Source organism: Lates calcarifer, linkage group LG10, assembly GCF_001640805.2.
Source record: "Lates calcarifer isolate ASB-BC8 linkage group LG10, TLL_Latcal_v3, whole genome shotgun sequence".
Lineage (NCBI taxonomy): Eukaryota > Metazoa > Chordata > Actinopteri > Centropomidae > Lates > Lates calcarifer.
In genome coordinates this window covers 14,745,678-14,769,781 of record NC_066842.1, presented here as the reverse complement: position 1 = coordinate 14,769,781, position 24,104 = coordinate 14,745,678, and the positions used below count along the sequence as shown (strand labels likewise).

At 39.8% G+C, this 24,104-nt stretch overlaps 2 protein-coding genes and 1 long non-coding RNA gene across 4 annotated transcripts; 1 reads left to right on the top strand and 2 right to left on the bottom strand.

The window, feature by feature from the left end:
* Positions 1-813: 813 nt before the first annotated feature.
* rbm28 (RNA binding motif protein 28) lies at positions 814-7,692 on the top strand. Of its 2 annotated transcripts, none has more exons than XM_018663878.2 (20): positions 814-1,182; positions 1,365-1,511; positions 1,606-1,712; positions 1,843-1,918; positions 2,039-2,131; positions 2,237-2,308; positions 2,442-2,544; positions 2,640-2,929; positions 3,043-3,109; positions 3,252-3,361; positions 3,449-3,522; positions 3,617-3,752; positions 3,856-3,920; positions 4,074-4,232; positions 4,472-4,621; positions 4,712-4,786; positions 4,885-5,014; positions 5,324-5,462; positions 6,071-6,185; positions 7,118-7,692. In XM_018663878.2, the coding sequence occupies exons 1-20, from the start codon at positions 1,065-1,067 to the stop codon at positions 7,253-7,255; spliced, it is 2,364 nt and encodes a 787-aa protein (XP_018519394.1). In that variant the 5' UTR covers positions 814-1,064; the 3' UTR covers positions 7,256-7,692. The 2 variants fall into 2 exon arrangements, with proteins under 2 accessions (XP_018519394.1, XP_018519393.1); XM_018663877.2 differs by having other exon boundaries at positions 7,115-7,692.
* Positions 7,693-7,938: 246 nt separating this feature from the next.
* LOC108875187 (leptin) lies at positions 7,939-9,953 on the bottom strand. Its single transcript, XM_018663938.2, has 3 exons — positions 9,807-9,953; positions 8,999-9,198; positions 7,939-8,866 (listed from the first exon to the last, which is right to left on the bottom strand). Exons 2-3 carry the CDS (start codon positions 9,146-9,148, stop codon positions 8,531-8,533), a joined length of 486 nt encoding a protein of 161 aa, XP_018519454.1. The 5' UTR covers positions 9,149-9,198; positions 9,807-9,953; the 3' UTR covers positions 7,939-8,530.
* A 3,216-nt stretch (positions 9,954-13,169) lies between these two features.
* LOC108875195 (uncharacterized) lies at positions 13,170-20,524 on the bottom strand. The gene is made up of 3 exons (XR_001959830.2): positions 20,328-20,524; positions 19,878-19,929; positions 13,170-17,376 (listed from the first exon to the last, which is right to left on the bottom strand). It is a non-coding gene; the product is annotated as an uncharacterized LOC108875195 (long non-coding RNA).
* Between the last annotated feature and the right edge of the window lie 3,580 nt (positions 20,525-24,104).

Below are 24,104 nucleotides of genomic sequence, written 5' to 3'. Positions count from 1 at the left end.
TTATTATCAGTTCTGTGCTAAAGTGGCATTACTGTGTGTGCGCTCCAATAATTTCATGCTTGAAAGTATTAACATAAGACACACACATACACACAAAATCATTCATGGTGACTAGTAATGTAGAAAAGACTATGTAGCCGATGGGGGGGAAATGGAATGAAGAGAAACTGGAATAGTATTTGTACGAGTCTGAATAAACTCATTAATATAGGAAGTCATTCCTGCCATCACACGGTACAACAAGCCTCCCCTGTGTTGGGATAGAGGACTCGTGGCAGTGAAGCCTTACCTCTCTTCAATATAACAAGTTAGATAGATTAGATAGATTTATTAATGGTGTACAGTGTGTGTGTGTATGTATGTAGTGTGTAGTCCGACAGCAGCCTGTCACTGAAGCTGCTCCTTTGAAAGTTAACAAATCATTAATTCCATTTATTAATCACATATATCTGCTGTAAATCCTTCCAGTCCTTTTTCTTTAGCACTTCGGACCATCAAGATAAACCTCTGTATATACATAGTCTGAGTTACTCATATATCATACATATATTCAGTGCACAGTTTATTCTGTTTACTCACAATTCACATTCACGCACAAATCTGTTTCCATGCTATTTTGCAGCATAATACTAGGTGTACAGTCAGTTTTTTTTAACTTGTTTCTCACCCACTGCATTTTCATTCATTCATGCATTCATTGTAATAATTGTGAGGAAGCTGCTGTAACACTGTAACCTAACATGCTGACACCTCCGGGCCTGCAGGTGGCGCAACGAGCCGTTTTCTCCGGATTTCTGCTGCTACACGCGAAACGTGACAATTTCCGTTTGTTTCTAAGATGTCTGCCCACATATGTAAACATGCGAGTAAATCTGGCAGCTAACGACATTCTAGTTACACAGTCCCGCGGCATTTATTCATCACACTGACTCGTGTGATATAGAATAGTTTACTATTACCTTCCGGTGCTGGGTTGTTAACGAACTAGACATCAGTTTGTGAGTTGTTACCGAGCAAGAGAGGCTAACGTTATCGTGCTAACGTTAGCAAGGCAGCAGAGAGCCATGCCAGCTCAGACCATATTCGTTGGTTCTTTACCAGACTCAGCTACAAACCAACGCCTTGAAGAAATATTCTCTGAAATTGGACCGGTGAAGCAGTGCTTCGTGGTCAGAGAGAAAGGTGATGTTGCCACTGTTATTTATTCGGTGTTAAAGTTAGAAATAAGTTTATTTGGGAATTTATCAACTTAAGTGAAGATAATTCATAAATTGACACTTGAGCTAAACTAAATACGCTAAATAGTCGTAGTGAAATTAAAACACAAATGACAACATGAGAAACTTCTCTCATTTTTAAATTAGGCGCAGAAAAATGTCGGGGGTTTGGCTATGTCACATACTCAATGGAGGAGGATGCACAGCGAGCTTTGAAAGAAATAAAAGAATACGATGGACGGAGGCTTTCACTATCAGTGGCGAAGAAGAAAATCAAAGACAGAAAGAAAACAGGTGTGTATGAAGACATGTCCCCAAAACTGGCAGCTGTCTGGAGGCGCTCTGGCACTATGTCTGCTTGATAACACTGCACATGTTGTTCATTCAGCACCTAAAGAGTCAGCTGCAGCGCCAAAGGAGAGTGAGCAGAAATCTAAGGGCTTCAGGAAGAAACAACTAAAAGCAAGACTCATCATAAGGAACCTAAGCTTTAAGGTACAGTACGCTGCAGCTGTGAACACGAAATAGCAAGCACGCTTGATCCACGCACTGAATTCAGTTATTCGCTGAGAAAATGGTGCACTCGTTGCTTGACCTGCAGGGTGATAAGTGTCTTGTGTTGCAGTGCTCAGAGGATGATCTGAAGCAGGAATTTTCCAAGTTTGGAACAGTTCTTGAGTCCAAAATTCCCCTGAAACCAGGTAAAAATTGCTTTAATTTTCACAGCCACAGACAAGCAACATTTTGAGTTGTTGTGCGACTTTTGGGTTGGGCAATCGGTCACGTCCTTTCTATATTTATTTTGTCTGTTTTTTGTGCAGATGGGAAGATGCGAGGATTCGCTTTCGTCATGCTCAGAAATGTCTCTGAGGCAGCGAGAGCACTTAACAATATGAACCTGAAGGAGATAAAAGGTTAGTGACAGAGACTCTTCTGTTGCTGTTGTGTGACAAACACTATTCATTGTTGTCATCTCACTTTGAATAATAATAAACTTTTACCCATTGCTTTATTCACAGGTCGGCAGGTAGCAGTGGACTGGGCTGTACCTAAGGACAAGTTTATTGCCACACAGCAATCCTCAAATGCAGGTAATTTTCTGCAAGAGTAATAATAACGCATTGAGAATGAAAAGATAACACTTTGTTTGTCCTCCTAGTCATCAGAAGGTATGTCAGCAAAATAAAGCTAGTAATCATCAACACTGTTGTGTTTACCTCACAGGAAATAAGAAGACAGAGGGGGCAGCTGGAAAACCGTCCGACTCAGAAAGTGGCAGTGAAGACGACGATGAAGAGAAGAAACAAGCAGCACCTGCGAAGAAAAAGTGAGAACCCCAAATACGTATACTTTTGTTCACATGACGCCACTGGGTTTTTTAAATCTGTTTACTGGTTAATTTTGTGCCAATTTTTATCACAGAGTCAGTTCAAAACCAGCTGTGCGGCAGGTGGACAAATCCCAGTCAGATGATGACGATGACAGCGAGGAAGACGACAGTGAGGAGGAAGAGGGGGATGATGATGATGTTTCCCAGGAAGGAGAAGATGACGATGAGGAGGAAGAGGAAGAGGAGGAGGATGATGATGATGATGATGATGATGATGATGATAAGAGTAGCCTTGATTCAAATGATGATCAAGATGAGAGTCTGGATGAAGATGAGGAGGAGGATGACGATGAGGAGGATGACGATGATGAAGGAGGAAAAGGTATAAATTTTCTGTGTGTGTTTTTCATATTTGTGAAAGTAATGTGAATACTTTATTTCACAATGTTAAAAATGTTGTTTTGACTCAGCCTTTCTGCTGCATTTTAACTCTAGCTCAAAAGAAAACCTCAAAGAAACTTCTCCCTTCAGATGTGAAAGAGGGCAGAACCATTTTCATCAGGTTGCCATTTCTCCTTCCTACTTAATCTTGAACCTTCTTTCATCTATTGTACTCAAATTTCACAATGTTTTAAAATAGTTTAATCTGCAAATTCTATACAAGCATTCATTCTAATTTACTATGTTATCACTATCACCATTAGGAATCTGTCCTTTGACACAGATGAAGAGGGTCTTGAGGAAGTTCTCCTACGATACGGAGAGCTTAACTACATAAAGATTGTTCTCCACCCAGACACAGAACATTCAAAAGGTCAGTCAGCAGCACTTTAGTGAAACCCTCTTCTTACTCTTGTTTTCGAAAACGGGCTGATTGGCTCTGCGGTTGTTGTTTTGCCAGGTTGTGCGTTTGCTCAGTTTAAGACTAAAGAGGCTGCAGACAGATGCTTAGCTGCATCACAGGACGAAGCAGAGGTAAATTCTGTGTAATTACCCATCATCTGTTCTAGTATTTTGTGCAATGAGTTGATGTTGCTGCCTTGTTGTAACACTGGGTTGTTTGACACAGAACGGTGGCATCCGTGTAGATGGCAGAAAGCTGCTGATTGCGGCAGCAGTGAGCAGAGAAGATGCAGCCAAGCTGAAGGTCAATAAAGTGAAAGTAGAAACAGGCACTAGGAACCTGTACCTGGCCAGAGAGGGATGTGAGTAAACCCATTTCATTCTCTTCTTTTTTTTAAAATCTCATGCAGATTTGATTACATTAATAACATTATATACTTACACTGTGTGTTATTCATTCCCCAGTGATCCGTACTGGAACCAAGGCTGCTGAGGGTGTTCCTGAAGCAGACATGATCAAGAGAACCAGAGTGAGTTCATTTTTCATCAACATTTTAGACCGTTCTATTTGTAGAGTCATTTTTTAAAAAACTTTTACTCTGACATCTTTTTAGATGTGCGAGTAGAAGTTGATCTTTGCACCAGAATTGACTCATATATCTGGTTTTGTCTACTTCCCTCAGTTTGAAGAAATAAAAAGGGCCAAGCTTCGGGACATACATGTGTTTGTGTCAAAGACGCGTCTGTGTGTCCATAACCTGCCCAAGTCAGTGGACAATAAAAAACTCAAAGCACTCTGCCTTCAAGCTGTCAAGGGCAGTAAGGGAGTCCGCATCACAGAGGTGAGAAATCACATGGTATGCCGACAGACATCTCATTATATACAGCAGTGCTGAACAGATTTATTGCAGCTTTGTAAAATATTCCTGTATATACTGTAAAACGTTTTTTGTCGGAGTAGTTTTAATGAGTGTCAGGCAGTTATAGAATTGAAGACATGTGTCTGTGTGCCCAGCAGGGGGTGTTGTTGTCATTCTTATTCATGCTGTTCGCACGTGTGACGTCCTGTTTCTCCTTTCAGTGTCGGGTGATGTATGACAAGAAGCCAGAGAAGGGTCAGCTGATGGGACAGTCATTAGGTTATGGCTTTGTCCAGTTCCAGGACCACGAGCATGCTCTCAGCACACTTCGTTACCTAAACAACAACCCTGATATTTTTGGGCCACACAAGGTATATTTTTGCATTGGAGTGCCTAAGTGCTAAAATCACTTTTCTTTTTTTAAAAATATTTGTTTTATTTGTTTTTGTGTCATCCTACAGAGACCTATTGTTGAGTTCTCCCTAGAGGATTCAAGGAAACTCAAAATAAAAGAATTGCGACAACAAAAAAATAAGGTGTGTATCTGTCAATCTGTGTGATAGTTACAGTTTAGAATCCCCATTCAATTTTTTTTCTATAAATGGAAAGTAACCCTGTATGGATATTTTTGCAGGAGTTTCTCCAAAATCATCCTGTCAAAGGAGGAGCAAAACCTCAGTCCCAGGCAGCCGGAGATGGAAAAGGACCAAAGAAAGGTGGAGAGAAACCTCAGTCCTCATCAGAGCTGACAGGAAAGGAGAAAGGTATGAAAATATTATTAGGCAGTTGGACATTAGGGGTTAATACAATTGGGCCTGGACACATCCCAATCAGTGATGTCACAGTTTTCAGTAAGTGATTGAAAAATACCTGCTGTGATAAATACATGCTGTTTCCTTTGTGATGAATAATGATGAAAAGTAATGAAAAAACACAAAGTTCTGTCACAGGGACAGATAAAATACAATCTTTGGCTGTAACACTAAATTAAACTCAAACACGGCCTTTTTATTTTTGCTGTTACAATTGACATCCTTTTTACTTTTTGGATTTTCTCTCTCTCTGTTTATTAGCTCCTCCTCAAAACCAGAAAAAAGACAGACGCTATTCCGGCTTCCAGACCACCCCTGAGGTCGAGCATGTAGATTTGGAGAATGGAAAGAAAAGAAAGAAGGTTCTGCCTTTTCCTTCACATCGAGGACCTAAGATCAGGTGCAGTTTGTATTAGCATTACTGGTCTCTGTCTACAAGCAGAATTCATAACACTGATATTTGTAGGATATGTGTAAAACAATTTTGAATCATTTTCTAAAAATTAGACAAAAAGTTGCAAAAAAGCATTAGAGAAATCTCCTCTGTTATGTCTAGATAACTTTTCATATCTTTTAGCTTGAAAAAGAGTGCCTTGGTACACTTGTTGTTAGTTTCGACATGAGAGTTGGTTTGCTCTCATGTGTTTGCCAGTCGTTTGCCAATCTACCTTACCCTTGTTCACCTATTAAAACATCAGGGCCAAGCAGTATGAATTCTAAAACCTTTTTCAGTTTCATTGCCAGAATTAACTGACTAACAATTACTCATAATCTAGTCTGTTTCACTCCACTTACCACAAATGTCACGTAGTCTTCCCAGCTTGCACAACTGATGTAACCTGCTCTGAGCTGTCAGGTACGGACAGGTTTTTTAAAGAAGTTTTAGACTGTTGTGTAAAACAACAGATAAACATTTCCTCTGAGAAGCCCATGTGAAAGTACAGCCAGTGACTCAACAGTGAGCATCAGGACAAGTTACAGACTGTGAACTGTGACTGTCTTCTGCAGAATGCGCGATAAAGGAAAGCAGCAGGGCCCACCACCCAAGAAAGCAAGACCCGGATCCAACAGGAGAGAGCATCAAAGACGACAGATGGAAAAGCCCACACAGCCCAGAAACCAGGTTTATACATATTCTGTTGTATGTGTTTATTCGTAATCTGGGGACGTATTTACAAGGCGAAGAGTAACTGCTGAGGTATTCGTTTATTAGAAACTATAAAAAAAGGTGGCTTTATAAGTTCTAATCTTAGAACTCCTAAGGCTAAGATTCACTGAAGACTTCCTGTTTCCCAGTAGTTTAGTTAATATAAAATGTTCATGTTTTGGCGCCACCAAGTGGAATTTTAGCAAGACAACCACAGTACTATAATGAAGAAGCTGCAAGCTGAAAGGCAGCAGTAATATTATTTAAGAACATTATATTAAACAAGTAGAAAGTAACATTAGTTGGTTGAAAGTAATCAGGTATCTCACCAAGATATTTATGTATCGTACATGTGATCTGTAAAATGTTACCTCCTGCTTAGATATGGATTCTTTCAGTTTTACAGATTATCAGAGGTGCACAAAACCAAATGTTTATCAGACCAGAGGGCTAACTTCATTTAAGTTTAAGAGATGGATAAGAATAATATTTAAAATTTGTCTTTATGGGATTTTGAAATGAATGAAAACAAGTGTTTACAATGGGAAACTGTTAGTGGGACATTAAGGTGCATTTCTCTCAAATCACTGAACTGTGGCTTATTCTATTAAAATGCAATGATGAATGGAAGTTGCTAATACTGACTTTAACAAAGTGGGTTGATTTGATGTCATGACATTTTGATAAATAATGCTAGTAATGCTCGAGATTATGGCCCACAACATACAGCGTAACTCCTCCCAATTTACACTGTAATTTACAGAACAGGTGTTATATAATATATATATATAATATAATATGAATATAATATGACCTGAGCAACAATCTGCCTTTTGGGAGAGAACTTGCTGTCCTGTTAACACATCATAACTGTCTTTATTTTGTTGTTGTTTTTTTTTTCCCAGAAGGTTAAAGCACAAAAGAAGACGTTCAAGAGCAGGGACGGGGACCGTTTTGACAGCCTGGTGGAGCAGTACAAGAGGAAACTGATGGGTAACAGTGACAAGAACACCGGTATCAAAAGAAACAAGTGGTTTAATAGTTAATGCTGTGTGTGTGTGTGTGTGTGTGTGTGTGAATGTACTGTGTGATTGTATTTGTGTGCGTGTGAGAGAGAAAATGCGCTGGAATCTTAAGTCTTTAAGGCTACCACAACAGAGGTCCTCTATATTTGACATCCCGATGTTTTAGCATAAACACAGTGGTTAGTTTTGTGTCAAATTGTACAGTATGTGATTCCCTCATCATAAGCTGTACTTTCACTCAACTTCACTCATCGTTTTCCTGCATTTCTGTATTCCTTGATCATAGTTTGTTTTTTACTTCTAAAACAACAACAACAAACAGTTATTTGAGGATAGTTTTTCTTTGTGCACGTTTTTTTTTTTTTTTTTGAAGAAAATATACAAAAATATTAGAATTTGTGTTTTATTGCTAATCTTTAAATTTTTGTATTAAATCCACATTTGCTTCAGGATTCAAAGATGTTTCAAATTCATCATGACAGTTGCCATTACATTCACTTCTTTTGATACTAGTTTTAACAGGAGTTAATCATAATCCAATAGCTCTGGATAAACACTTCAAACTCATGAACCCTGAATATACGAACACCCACAAATGACATTGTAGATTAACCTGGTCTACCTTTTTCACTTTTTCATTCAGATCTTTCTCAGCTCATCTTTCACTCACTACACAACACTGACAAACTTGCATGTACAAAAAATAATTTGATAAATATTTATTCATAGTTAAAAAAACAATTGTTATAAAAAATACCATCAACTGTAAAAAAAAATATACAAAACATCTACAGATATAAATAGCTAATTTGGAAGAGCTGATGATATTGCACTGAAATTAAAGTTGCCCTTTACCCTTCCTGTCCCTCTAGTTCTCATACAAACACACATGTTATTCTTGGCAAGCATCCTCCTGTTTTTTCAGGAATTTACGTGACATTACATCACCGTCCTTTTCAATGCTTCCACACACCGGTGATTCAGCCTTAGGACTGAATTAAAAGCATGCTGTAGATCAGTTTGCATACAGATATTTCTGTGAAAACTACACTTTTGCTGCAGACATGTTGACAAAAAGACAATGTTTGTTACAAAATACATATTTTCCTAAATAAAGTAGATAAATAAATACATGTGTATAAATAAGTGCACATTCAAGAATAAATTTCCTTCAAGACACATTGTTAAAGTTCAACATGGCCAGTGGAGGATGCTAGAAGTCGGAGCATCACTGATGCAGACTTGTTCAAAAATCAGGCCAACAACTTCAAAATACTGGTCCTAATGTTCGTCTTTTCAGCAAGTTTCAAGCTGGTCCAGGTTTTTCAGCAGGAGATCGAGGACCTCTCTCACTCTCACGAGCGCTTCGATGCTCACTGTGTGAATGAACTCCTTCCGGCTCTGCAGCTCCTGCAGCGGCCCTGGCATGGAGGGCTTCGGCCGCAGCTCGCTGCAGTGCCCCTGCCTCCACTGATCGATATAACCCGTCAATGAGGAGATCTCACTCTTGACCTGGGGGATCCCGCCAAAGGTGTCGGAGATCAGGCTGTTGTAACCCTCCAAGACCATCACTATGTAGGAGGGGCTATCCAGATCGTCGGTGAGTGGGCTGAGCGTCAGGTCAGAGGGGACCTGCAGGGAGAAAAGAGAAAGAGAGAGAGAAAGAGAGAAAGCACGAGTCAGTCAAAAAAAAAAAACAACAACAAAAAAAAAATACTACAACCCTTCAGATTCTTTCACCCTGAACAGAACTACAAATATTACCTGGAGCTCTTTGTCCAGCTTGATGATCAGCTGTTCGGCCATCCATTTCACTTTTGATTTCATTGTCACCACTTCCACTGGCAGAGGAGCAGCTGTGCCCACACTAAAAACTTGCAGCAGAGAAAACAGGAGGGCCAGAGTGTAGTCCATATTTGCTGTATTTCCAGAGATGTACAGAATTCAAAGTGGCACTGGTATTCCTGTAGGAGGAGAATGAAAGTGGACATGATCAGATACTACGCCTTTCAATGTTGTTTGTAGCTTTCCATCTATCACTTGCTGTCTCACCGTTGTGTCATCTCACTCACTCAAGACAACAAGCATGAGTTCATATCAGCATGTCATCAGTTTCTACTTCCTTCCAGTAATTTACCCAATATGTTTGATTATGGCAGCAAATATTTGTAATAGAGATACCTGTGAATTCCAGGCTGTGTAACTGGTACAAAGATCACTGACTTTGGCTAACGCTACTATTCTCTACCCCCGGTTTCTCCAAATCTCTGACTACAGGCTCTGAGTTATAGTCTTGACGGTCAAGCTCATAAAAAACCTCAGCTGGAGCTACAATACACACAATCAATAACCAACAAGATTTTCTCTTAAAAAAACAACACCTTTTTTAAACAAACAACCTCAGCATATAAACATCCGAGAAAAGATGTTAACTCTTAGAGAAAACTGACAAACGGAGAAAGACCCAACGCAGAAAGTGAAATAAAGATGGAAAGAGTTGAAGCCTGAGTTTAAAAGAAAGGAGATGGAGAGTGACACGGACAGCGGAGATGCAGAGGAGAGTTGACCTTACCTTGGCTGGTGTCTGAGTGTATGCCACTGTTAGGCTCCATCAGGATATCTTATAGTGGAGGGCTGTTGACTCATCTCTTACTCACCTCTCTCTCCCCGAACCCCCGTTTCCCCCCTTATCCACCCCCTCACTCACCTCTCCCCATCTCTTACCCCTGAATCCTCTGGTGGCACTGCAAGAGAGGGGAGGCAAGTTGGATCAGTGCTTCTTCTTTTTTTTTTTTTTTTTTTTTTTTTTTTTACTTCTTTTTAAATAAAACATTTTTGCATAACTATCCTTTAACATATTTGAGTCACATGCTGAAAATATACACAAACTATTTTATCAAAATGATAAGTGTTTGTGGATAGACTTTTTTTTCTCCCCGAGAAATAGTCGGAAAAGAGTTAAACTTCTCACAGTAGCCACTAAACAATCTCACTTGAGCAGCAGGGAGTTAATTTCTGAAAGAAAAGCACTAAATGTTGACACTGCAAATCCAGAATTGAACAGCACCTCCATATTCCCGTGTAAACCTGATAATACTGACAGGATTAGTGATAATATTTCCAATTTTGTGATTGCAAAGAAAACCTCTGCAGCTGACCAAACATGTCCCTAGGCCTTATATGTCGTATCCTGTACTGACACACTCTTATCGTCACTGATTTTCCTGAACATTGCCTAATGCTACCAGGGTCCAACATCAGTTATTTGTTTAGCATGTACCATAACACAGTGTGTCTAAGCACACCTGGGCCGTACAGTAGCAGAATATACAGACCTGAATTAATATAAACACTACAAATAAAACTAGTGATATGAAAGAGATATAGATTGTTCCATTATAATTGATTGTTGCTTGCCCAAATACAGAAAGCCCAGTATGACAAAGATCCTCCCTTGACTGATAGCTTGTTGATTCTTTGATTATACAAATGAGCCGCAACTTATAGGTCTTTATGTCTTCATATCTTTAACGTCATCATTTTCATTTTATTTGTTTCAATCAGTTATTTCTTGTATGTAGTTGGATATGATTGAGTACTGTGACATTTGATAATTGGTTGCATTAATAACAACATGTTTTAATCCTAGGGAATCATTGTGGGTGATCTTCCCCAGTTCAGTTTGACAGATTAGTGAGTGTGATGATCTGGAAACAGTCCAGGCAGCAGTTAGGTTTCCACCATAATGTCTTGAGAAAAGCAAAATAGTTTTATATAAACGTTATAAACGTATAAATGTTGTTTTGTAGGTGACAGACTGAAACAAACAAAATGACTGTTATGTTCTTAGAGATAAATTTGTACTGTGCATGTGCACAAATGCTAAAAAAGATCAGCTTCTCCTTGTCTGATAAGTCATCGTCACACGTATATACACACTGAAATACAGGATCTGTAATGATCTTTTCAGCTGGGTTTCATTTTAAAAGAACTGCCAGAATCAAATGTTAGTTTCATTTTGTGTGTGACAACAACTTTGTTATCACATAGTCAAGTTCTGCTGGCCTGATGATTAAGTACAGCCCATCACTGAACAATAGTATTGTTATGTCATGTACTATAATAAGACTGCTGCCAGATGTTTCTAATGCAAGCCACCTGTCTGATGGACATCCATTCAAGCATGTGTTTCTCTGGCATTTGAGTTTTGACTTTTTTTTAATGCATTCATATTTCCGTAATTCACTGCTCTTCTTGGAAAACCATTTTGAAATCTATGTATTTTTCACACAGAGCTGCTATTTTTGGAAGCAGATTTTCTGTTGCTGCTCCACAGAGAAGGAGGGGAGTGGCTCCTTCTCTGCTGTGCAGAGAACGTTTCGAGTTTCTCTGAAGCAAAATGAGGTCAGACGGGGCAAAGAATCTGTGTGTGTTACAGAGAGGACTGCAGGGAACAAAAGAGGACCATAATGATCATTTCAGTTTTCTCTAAAGGTAATTTACAGTAAGTCCTGCATACTGTTATCTACCATGCACGCACACACACATACAGAGGTCTCATTAAACGATGAATACATGGTCATTGCCACACTTGGGAGTAAACAGAGATGTGATAGGATCTGAAAAACTGTTTGGAAAAAGACTAAAGGACATATTTCTGGGAAGAAAAGTAAATGGGTGACAGTGTCCCACTTGTATTTTCAACGGGAATAGTGCATTATTCATGAAAGACAAACACGAAGGAATGAAGTGACTGATATAATTGGATGGATACTTTCCAAATTTAGTTAAAGGTTCCCTCAGAGTTGTTCTCTGGTGGCGCAGGGAGCACTCCTGCCAGCAGTGGAGCTGACATCTGGGATGAATAAAAGCTGCCTGTCGCTAAAACTATTTTTAAATCAGAATCTTGTCTGCCAGTATGTGATGTCTCTGTGTACCGGAAACATTTTGAGATAATGTAGTGGTCAGTCCTGACGAGGTTATGACTATTGTTAAATGTTACCACACAGTGGAATACACATTCATCGTATCTCCCTTACAAATCAGCAGACGAACAGCGTCATGCTGTACTTACATTTTATATGAATCAGTGGTGTTACCAGTTTGACCTCAAGGGGTAATCAAAAATGTTTATGCCTCTTCCAAGTTGGCTAAGCAAAAAACATCTAATAAAAAGCATGAGTCTAAATTACTTCCTCTTTGCCAGACAGAGTTGTTAGTTTATGAATCTGTTCATTTAGCCCACAGTTCACAGCTTGCACAAATTACTTCCAAACAGCAAAGATACACTATAAACTGCAGCTGGAAATGGTGAGATTAGAGTTTTACGTTTGGATGCCCCTTTAGATCAGGGAGAATTGATTAGGTTGGATTTCCTGCAGGACAAGAACCTCCTTGAGTGACAGAAGGACACTGCAAGGCTTCATTAATAATTCATAAGGGACTTTGTGTCACATGACTTATGGGTAGCATATGAGTCACATCCTCATAACACTGTGTGTGCCCCCACTGTAATTGAACACTACACACTTGCACACCCTGTTAAACTGCATGTGTAGTATCCATTAACGCTTTAAAGTTAGGAGAAAGGATGTGATTACTCAAGTGGTGAATGACGTGGAATAATATCCAGACCTAAAGGGCAACAAAGCGTCGCTGACCTGTTCCCCTATAGCAGCACTGGTCAAAACCTTGTTAACAGGCCTCACACAGCATTGGATTACTTGTCCAGATGCAGCATGGAAACCAGGAATTCCACTCAGCAGGACCTGCCTGGATGAGTCACAGGAATGATGGGAATTTGGATTTGCTGATCCTGGGTGTGCTGCTATGCCGTACGCTGTGGTATTTTCACCCCCCAGATGCTGGAGTGACATTGACGCCCATAAAAATCAGTCTGAAAAGACCTGAATCAGCATTTCATTGTAATTGGGGGGGGGGGGGCTCAGAATGAGTTGGAGCTCTGCAGAAGTCCAGTCAGAGCAAGCAAAAAACATGTTTTTATCATGTGAAGCAAGCACAGGTGTTTTTACGTAAAACAAAAGTGGCCTATTACGCAGGATTTGAAGGATTTACCTGAGTGCATTCGTGAGGAGTGTAACTTGTGACACGTTATGTAAGTTCCAGAAAAACTGGCTGCTGATGCTCTTTCCCACCAGCATATTATCAAGAGGCTGTTTATTACTGTGAATGCTGAATAATACATCTGAAACATGCTTACTCTAAGCCCTGTTCCAGCCAGTCAGATGTCTGCAGTGTAAAAAGAAGTTTTACTGAATTTCACTTATAATAAGTGAGTTTATGATAAGGATCTGGTTTATCTTTACACGGCCAATATAGAAAACTCTCTACACCATATGATAGTTCATATGAATCTTTTTTTTTTTAAGACACACTGTACATTTTGTATTATTTTATAGACTCTTTTTGTGCAGGGAGATGTGCACTTAATACAATATAAAACCTATAAATTCATTCCACTAATTTCCACTGTATAAAGACAACATGTTTTGATGATAAAAGTAAAGACCTGAAATCAAAACCATCACAGTACTTGTGGTAGTCAGCCTTTCTCTCTGTCTCTGTGAATGTGTATCTCAAGTGGCATGGCAGGAATTACGTAGCTGTGTAACTTGCTAGATATTTTGGGATTTGTTTATGATCTGATCTGTGTAGAGGGCAGATGACTGCATCTTACAATATGTAATAGATACTGACTCTTCCATATGTAGTCAGAGCACACCATATCATAAGATTCTTTTTACATAACACTGCCGGTTTCATAGTGTGTCGTAAAAAAAATTAATCAGGGAAGAAGCATGTTGTGATTTTAATGAGACAGATGTTAATTTCAGAGGAGATGATTAGTAAATGAAGTAGTTCATGTGAAAATAATGAACTCAAATCACCAGACCTTATTACATACATATTACATTTGTATTTAAATTCGAAGTAATAGGAATAAACGGTCTTGTATTGTGCAAATAAAGTGCATGCGTGTTTAAGGAAGTCTTGAGAACCTAAACATGCAACAAGGGAGTATTAAGGAATAAATTCACATATTTCAAGACCATCTTAAAACGATATTCACATGAAACAACAACATGAAACACACTAAAAGTGTAATTGGTCACACTGAGGTCAGTGGTGTGCTTATGTGCACGTCTTAAGATAGACCTGACAAAACTTATCAGCCACTTGTGATGCAACCTTGAGATCCCTCCCTTGGCAGCTTAACATCCATTCATACCCTTACTAATATGACCCTAATAACACACATGATGGCTGGGTGGGTCAGTGACTTCCATGTGATCTCAACGACCCTCAAGTTGTTCATGACCCTACAAAGGGTTAAATGCCTGGGATTCCCCAGCAGTCAGTTAGAGCTAAATAAGCCTTTCAGATGAGAGGTGCGACATCTTCAAGTGAGTTCAGTTGCCTTTGTGTGGCACGTAGAAGTACCATGACTGGGATGACAGGCAACAAGTGGGAACATATCCATTAATTTTTATGGGAAGATAATCAGGCATCAAAGCCTCATGTTCTGGCAAACTGTTCCCGACAGGCCTCATTCCATTGTCTAGTTGGTCCTACTGGTCCTATCTATTCTCGTTCATATATCAAAAAATAAGCTGTTACAAAGCAAATAATCACATTTTTATTCTTTTTCTTTAACACATTGAACAAACTATATTGGAAATACTGTCTGTTGGTAGGTGAATCCAGGTTTTGACCAGTTATTTGAATCTACACCTGAAATTACAGATCACATTATCTTTCAGTGGCCGGTGATGAAAAGAAACAGGCTAATTTATTGTTCTAGATCCAGTGCCAGTGTATCAAGATGTGGGTGCAACCTCGTGTGGTAGAGGAACAGTAAAAAGTGCCCAAGGATTTAATACTCTTCTCCCAAAAGAGTGTTGTGTGAGCTACAGGTGACTGCCAGTGAGACAGTCACCCCACAGCAGGTTCCCTCATTTGAACTCTTTGAATAAGATGAGTCAGGGCAGAGCAGGAGGTCAACTGGCATGAGGGAAAATAGGTCCCTTTTAAGTTAATACCTCAAAGAGACAGTTTTGAAGAGGCAGCTGTTCATCTGGAATAGTGAGAACACTTTGTGTGAATAATAAACCGTAATTCACAATAAGAGCAACCAGAAAACACATTCTCGCTAACCTCAGATGTTGAGAAAGTCAATGCATTTTTTTTTTTTTTAAGATTCCTCTCACTGTTAATGATAGCACTGTTGTCTGGGTATAATTTTGCTGATGGTCATTTCAAGGTATCTTAGGTTTTATCTTCCTTTATCTTTTCCCAGCATGTTTTAGGACATATAAAAACACTGAAATGGCAAAGTCTGTCTGATATACAAACACAAAAGTTACTACTACTACGTGAAAAATATATATATATTAAAAAAATTTAAAATTACATCTAATTCTTTATCTTCATTTTAAAAAATCTGAATCTATGAACATGATGCCTCTTACTTCATGGAAAAGTCCATTCTCAGTGTACTGTGTGTGCAATGCAGGCCTCAAGTTTCAACATCACACGTTTCGGACCATGACTAACTTCCAGAAGTATCTGACATCCCAACACACGTACGTGCCCTTTATGTCACGTTTAAGGTGACCACAGAAACATTCCTCCAGAAGAATGTGAAAACATTTGTCTGGCATTGCACTCTGCATATACTGTACATGAGTCTGCTAACTGGAAGTCAAACATCCAGTAAGCAAAAGTAACAATAAGCAAAAGAGGGGCAGAAACAGGCTGTAAAAACAAAGCCCCACCAAAGGCATTAGGATAATGAGACCCAATGTTTCCTCTGACATCTCAGGATATCGGAAAGTGATTTGTTCGGCTTCTGTTGTTTGAGAAATGCAGTGAGCGGGCCAAACAACACCACAACAAGAGTCTAAAGGTTAAAAAAAGTTATTCCACCCCAGAAAACAAAATGCTGGATTTCTTTCAACAAGCTCGATGTGGGATGATATGTCTGGAGTCAGTAGATGAAGAATCATTTAATAATGTGTTTTTGTATGTTTTACTGGAAGCAAAATTGCATCACTGCTGCGTAGAAGTGGTAACACAATTGGTTTGCACCTGTTTTTTCGTTGTGAGTTTGCCCTGCTTTGCACGATACCAAAGAAGTTCTTGGCATAGGAAACAAATGAGTAATACATAGGAAATGACAAATTTCTGCAGAAGCTGTTTATTGAGTTGGAAGCACAAAAGTCATTACTTTCACTGCTGTGTTGGCTGCTTAAGCTGAGACAACAGCTTCTCATTCACTGGACTGGACTACTTCAATGGACAAACTCCAGATTTCTGAAGCCAAAAGTAAATAAGTGTTCCAAGTGTGTTACATTACAACCATGAATAGGTACAGGTGCCATTATCAAACTCACTGTCACCATCATAATTGTGTCCATAGATTTGTCGTGTGTGTGTGTGGGGGGGGGGGGATTTAAGTAGTCACACTCAAAATGTTGCTTGAGCAATGCCGCCACCTTCTGGAAAAATGTTGTCATGTTTCACATGCATTCAGAAAATGAGAAATGGGTCTCAATGCTGCTCCTCAGAAAAGGGAAACCTGCTGGTTTTCAGTCTAACCAACTAAGTCAGGGAATGATTGACATCTTGGATCAAAGTTTAAACTAGTTACTGTGTCCAGAGGAGAAGCAGTAATACTCTGGGTAATGACAACCAGTGTGGGAACCACTGGATTAATGACAGCTGTGATATTTTTTTCTTAACTGACATGGTCTCTATTATGTATTGCACCATAATACAGCATATCTACTGCCAAAATGACCTACTTAAACCACACACACCTTTTGTGTTGGATGGGTCAAGGTCAAATACACAATTTCACAGTCATATACACTCATGAATTAACTGACAGACATGGTGAGAAAACATGACTTCACAATATATACACTAACGTCAAGCCTCAGGAGGGAACTTTATGCAAATCTTCCTTGATGTACGGGTCCCCTGCAGATGCTTTTTGGGGTAAGGGCTTCCTGGATAGTCATTTGACAGCAAGCCCAGACCGCAAAAAGACCTGAAGAGAACAAGATTACTCTGCTGAAATCACGGGCACGATCACACACAGCTGACGTGAAACACAGCATCTGAAACACACAGTTACAGATCCATGAGACTGACCATAGATTTAGCAAAATGAGTCATATTTAACAATCCTCATTTAGATTTCATATTTTCTATGCCTTCTCTTGGACCAAGAGGCCTCAGACAGGATATAAACTCTAAACATCAAGCTTTGAAGAAGAACAGAGATAAAGTTCAGAACTACTGCTTTAGTCAATTTAGTTTGTATTGTGGATAAACCTTTAAAATACACATATAGCCAGTGGTACAACAAGACAAAATACATAAATCGTCAGTGTAACCTCAGTTTCCTAAACATGACAATGTATGTGCCATTTCTTACACATTTCACTACATACTGTACGACCACAAAGAAAAAATGGGGGGGAAAGGATAATGATAGCATTAGTAGTAATATTCAGGTGTTTCTCTTACACTCTATTTGGATGTGAATACATTAATAACACTATAAATCCCTTTTTAAACTCAGAGGTTAGTGTTGTCCGGTCAGCACCAAGCTGTCCATTCTGACGTCATCTAAATATTTGTTCAATTACCATTCAATATGCTGCGTTTCTCTTCTGGACATAATTGCTTTTATCTGAAAATACAGTTTAACCCATTACAACAGAACAACTGAGAAGATTAATACTTTTAATCTAGAGTAGAGAAAATTCCCAATTTGAAAGAAATGCACACATAAATGTGCTTGTCTCTGATTTCAGTGTGATTTTGAGTCATTGACTGATTTCTGATTTCAAAGAGGAAAATATCCAGTACACCTAATCCAGCTCACAAGCACAAATGCATGATCATCGTCAACCCTATCAATAACCATAACCTAAAGCAAGGAATTATAGCTACAGATTTTTTTTAAAATGCTAGGTTTCTACACTGCTCCCTAAATTATTTTCTTGTGCTTTACGCTTGTCACACCTTACACTTAAGAAAGCCAGTGACTGACCAATGGGGTGTTAATGTAAACTGTCACGATATAAAGTTTTTTTTTTTAAAGCATTTGAAATTGACATATTTTGCTATATTGTGAGTAAGATTGACATGTCCCAAGCATGCTGAAGCCCTTCATGACTTTCAAATAGATGATCAGAAAGAATACTGTTTGTGGGGGGGTCAAAAAGATGAGAATATGAGTATATATATATATATATATATATATATATATATCATATATGTCAAACTGTGATTAAATTATAGTTAAGAATGAGGCCAGTGAGGGAAAATCTGGATTTCAGGTGATGGGATGTCACACACTTGCTGTAGAGCACAAGCTGATGTAAAGGTCATGCAGATGGTGAATGAACACAAATATGAATATTAGGTAGTATTTATCCAGCTGAATATCATATAAAGGAACATTATGGTTTCATATACTTTTTTCCCCAATAGGCTACACCTATTATCCAGACAGTGGTCAGCTGACGTCATTTCATACAGGTGCCATAGAGGAAAAACTTGATGGCAGCAGGAAAGGGTTAAAAAAAAACCAAGTAATGTGTGGAGGCAGTGACTGATTAGAGGGTAAAATAATCTGTATAACTAACAAGGAGAAATATGATCATTTAACAATGAAAGACAGACAGAGTTGTCTCGGCTGTTCTATGAAGTGCTATTGCCAAACAGATGATGCTGCACCCGGTGCGGAGGGATGAAGGTATATATGATAGACCACATACTGGAAGAGCTTCATGTGAGCTGTCCATGGTTCTGAACCAGCTTCACACCAGCCCTGCCGGTAAACGCCCTAACCCCCACCCCCCACCCAGCCCCAACCCAAACCCCCCCACGCCAACCTCCTCTCACGACACCGTGCATGTGTGCAAGTGTATGTGTGTGTGTGTGTGCGCGTCTGTCTGTCTGAACGTATCCGACAATATGTATGTATGTGTGTGTGTGTGTATTTAAGCAGGAGCACCATTTTCTAGCTGTATGCAACATGCATCTCTCTTGGGGTTTTTCTTGTAGCGAGGGGTTGCACTGTCAGTTCATCCTGCCTATAAACCCACGTCACCTGGCACTAGCCTACTTACTACCCACTGGAAAAAAAAAAAACCCTCCTCTAATCATGGATGCGCTCACAAATAAAACGACACCGTCAAAACACTTTTCAACTTTTCAACTTAAAGAGATGATCCACAGGCGAATTTAAAGTTTTGGTGGTGGTGGTGGTGGTGGTTTGGGAGTGGGGGGTGGGGGTGACAAAAAAAAAAAAAAAAAAAAAGACGAAATCTCCACGCATCACCAGCTTTTGGCTGTGTGCGTCGACAGGTCGCCGAGCTGCGAGCGACCATGACGCGCACAATCTTCGGCTACAATAACTGATATTGCTCTTTACTACCATACAAATCCTTGATCAGCAATTTAAAGACACACACACACACACACACACACACACACACGATTAAAAAAACTGGCACACGAATACAGTCATGTAAAACACAAGAATAAATGGCCAATCGCTGTATTATTTCATGAGATGTGAGATGAGGGAGAAGGTGCTCGTTACCTCTGTGCGTCTAGATGCGAGCGCTTGGAATAGGTCGGGATTGTGTAAAGCCCTTGGGAGAAAAGAGAGAGAGAGAGAGAGAGAGAGAGAGAGAGAGAGAGAGAGAAATAGAAAATGCAACAAAATAAAACAGAGTATAATCACTTGAAGCTAATGGCAGAGAGAGATAGACAGCACATAGCGTTACGCAGGGAAAACAACACAATATGTATACACATGCGCGCGCGCGCACACACACACACACAAACACACGCAAAGATCATTCGAAGATCAAACAGCCGCGGCTGTGTAACATCAAATCAAAAAATCAACACACACAGCAATGTTCTCGAAAATGTTATTCCACAAGGCTAGTCACTGGTAAGTATTATCCCACAGATGCGCTGTGGATGAGGAGGAGAGAGAGAGAGAGAGAGAGAGAGAGGAAAAAAAGCATCCATATATACACACCTCCCTTACTATCGCTGATGCTCGAAGGGTTGGGGCGACGTGATGCCACTGTGATCATTTTCACTTCTGCATTTTGATTCACCTCTGTTTTCGATGCATTTTTGGAGGAAATATACTTCCATTTTGTACTCGTTTCCATCCTTTCAGTAGGAAATACTGCAAAAGCCCCAAATGGAAGCCACTCAATTCCTCCAGTCTGCGATTGACCCGCATTGACGTCATTGCGTCATTAGGTCTCCCCTGGAAACACGGGGCTCCCAAAAATAGCAACACATTAATTCAGCCTGCGCTGGGGTTGGCTTGGCGGGGGTGACTATTTGTATCAATCCATAACCCCTCCTCTGATTCTAAGCAATACTACAGCCCTCTCTCTCTATCATTCTCTCTCTCTTTCTCTCCCCCCCTCTCAAGGACGAGCTGATCACGACTCACGGCTATTTTTGGAAAGAGAGAGAGAGAGAGAGAGAGAGAGAGAGAAGAGAGAGAGAAAGAGAGAGAGAGGTGGGTGTGATGAGAGACGCCCGCACCTCTGCTCTTCTCTGGCTGAGAAACAGAAACAGCACCACGGGGATAAAAATAGCAAAAAGAGCGGTCATCTAGCCCAGCCAGCAGTGGGGGTGTGGGAGGAGAAGCAAGACCCTAAACCTAGTTAACGGCCATCAAAAAAAAAAAAAAGAAAAAGAGAGAAAAGAAAGATAGAAAGAAAGAAAGAAAAAAGGGCCCCGGTTATCGGCCACAGCCGGTCAGCCTGTCACTTTGGGGTGGAGTTTTCATTCATTCATTCATTCATCCATCCATCCATTCATTCATCCAGTGTTATCAAGAAAGAACCTTTTGCTGGAGTGATATACAACATCAGATAGGCTGATTTCCCTGCAAGGCCGTGCTAGTCTGTACCACCAGAGTTAAAATATGCCAGCTGGCCACTGAAACTGCATCATCTTGTTTGTCCCTTGAAGCCCCAGATTATTCATTCATAGAGCAGAGGTGATGTGTGACACAAACCACTCACAACTCGCATGTGCTGTAACCTGGAGGATTTTATGTCTCTGTGTATCTTTGTGTGTGTGTGTGTGTGTATGTGTGTGTGCATATTTGGTTTTCATTGCAATCTGTTTATTAATTTGTTTTTTGTGTCATCTCTCTGCATTGAGACAAATGCTACAGACAGATACTATAATCAGGTGCTTTCTGATTATATATATATATTTATGCTCACATGCTATATTTCCATTGGTTTACATGCAGTACTGATAGGACTTTACACCTTACTTCTAATCATAAAACACTGAGTGATGATGATGACGACAATAATAATAATAATATCATCAACTTTCCTCACAGTCATTAATGACTATCATTGACTATCATTGTTTTAGTCTCAAAGTTGCAGTATCAGGCTTAAAATGAAAGAGCAGTATTTACAATGGGCATGTTTAATCTAACAGCTATTATTGTACTCTGTGATGATAGTGAGCTTTGTGCCCACAAGTGTTAATCTTAAACTGCTGATGCCATCTACTGGTTATTTAAGAGACCTACATATAACAGAAAACTCGGTTGCATCATCCTCGAAGCAGCACAGGTAGAAGCTCTTTCTCCCCAACCTGGTGGTGCAGTTTGGTACTACGCCAGGGTTTAGTATTAAGGTGTTTGGAAATGGTGTGGTGGAGACATGATCTGTCTCCTTTCTCACTCCCTTCTGCCCTATTGAAAAATGAGAATTGATTAATGGACACCATGACTTTTTTTTTCCAATTTACATGTATTATCCTCTGCTGTGACAGATGAATGCTGGATTTCTTCTGACAAGCAAAGATCTGCAGACAATGAGAGCACAATGAGAAGAACTGAACCAGTTGAAGATAAGTGACACTTGAGAAGCTGCAGTGGGTTCAGTAAACAGCAGGTGGCAGGACAGAACACTATCTGGAGGCAAACCTGTTGCAGCACATCCATAAAGTATAGTGCAGCTTATGTAAGCCTTTTTTTCTGATGAGCTGCCAAAGCATGAGTCCTTCAAGTTGTAAATAACTGTTTGTGAATATGCAGGCTCACTGTAGCACTGATGCTTTACAACTTTATACATCCTCATATCTTAGCCATGAGCAGCCAGAGGCCTAGGCCAACACAAAAAGACAGTGCATCTTATTTTAGTTATTTTATTTTATTTTAGTTATCTTCGTTTCCAGTCTGGCGGACAAAATGCTAATTGTGTGTCTAATATACCGCTCTCGTGTTGCACATTTGTATGTACAATTGAAGGACCACATTATTTAGTCCCAAAATCTGCACTGAATTTTCCAGCTCATCTCTTGCTAATGTTTGTCTCTTCTTATCTTAACTCTGGGGACTCATCATGAGATCCACAGTAGGAGAAACAGTAGACAATTTGTATATTACAGTGCTTATTGAAACCAAAATTGCCTGTCTCAGTGATCAATTTTGGAGGCTTTCAGCGTGTTTTTAATTGCACCATTTTGCACCCATATGGTTCAAATATAACACAGTAGGGTACCTTGGGAGACATCAGTGAAATCGCCTTGGGAGAAAATAACAGCAGCAATATCTATCCCCAGCCACAGAAATTAAGAGCAGACGCTGGCATCCATTACAGCTCCTGACGGTAAGCAGTTTAGCTCAGCCTGCTGTAAATCACTGCCACTGGGGACGCGCGCTCTGCACTAGCTTTATGTGTGGTTTTATCTCCACATATTCCTGATTTATCAGCTGTTCCTTTTTGGCAAGGAATAATAGTACCACAGTTTCACCTGGTGAAGCGCCTCTGCACTAAAGAATTTATTGATTTATTCACCAGAGCAAGCTATTCTTTGCATACAGTAGGAGGTTTCTGGTGTTTGTCCTGCATCGAAAGGGTGTGTGTGTGTGTATATGTGTGTGTGTGTGTGTGTCTCTTTAACAGCTTTATAAAGGCACTGCGGGGAGACATAGACTAGTTCATTTTCAATTAGCCAGAGACTCGCATTAACTGAAGATATTAAAGAGGAGAGTAATGCTGTTGTACAAGCCAATAGACTGTGAAGGCTGGAATCTGCTGAGTCGGCACTGTGTCCACGCAATACACAGACGCTAACACACACTAGTCCACATACACACTTGCCCAGTTTGAAGCTTTCCGTCAATATATGTCCTGTTAGGGACACACTTGTCAGGCAATCAGAGCTTTGCAGATGCATTCGGTGGTAGGTACATGTTTTGCTCACTGGGTTGCTCCCTATTGATTTCCAAACAGCTTGGCACAGATTCCATGGGGAAGACCTTCAAAACCCCCCACAGTATGGATAGAAAAGCACCCATCAGATTCATATGTGAGTGGATGAATTCATGAATTCAACAGACAATCCCATAGAGCACTACAATCCTACTATGTCGATTTACAAGGCGGAAGCTGGAGTGGTGGACGGAGTAACAGCAGTTACTACGTTGCAGGTACAGTAGAAGCTGCAGGGAACAACAGGAAGTTGATATTTTAAAGTGGCAACCTTGTTTAAATGTCAAAATGTAATTGGTGCCTGTTTGAAGACTGATCCCCGGATATAATGCTATAAGTCACATTTCTGGCACGGACTACTACAAGCTTAACCCCCAGCATTAAAACGTTTTAAGGCACATTTGGTTTAATGCACTGTATATAATTCATACATCTTGTTTTATTCATGCATCTTAAATTATCTATATAATTCTCGGTTTTCCCCTGTAGTATCCTGTTCCATGTATCATATTTGTGCATGTGTAACTATTCTAGCTCTTCGATGC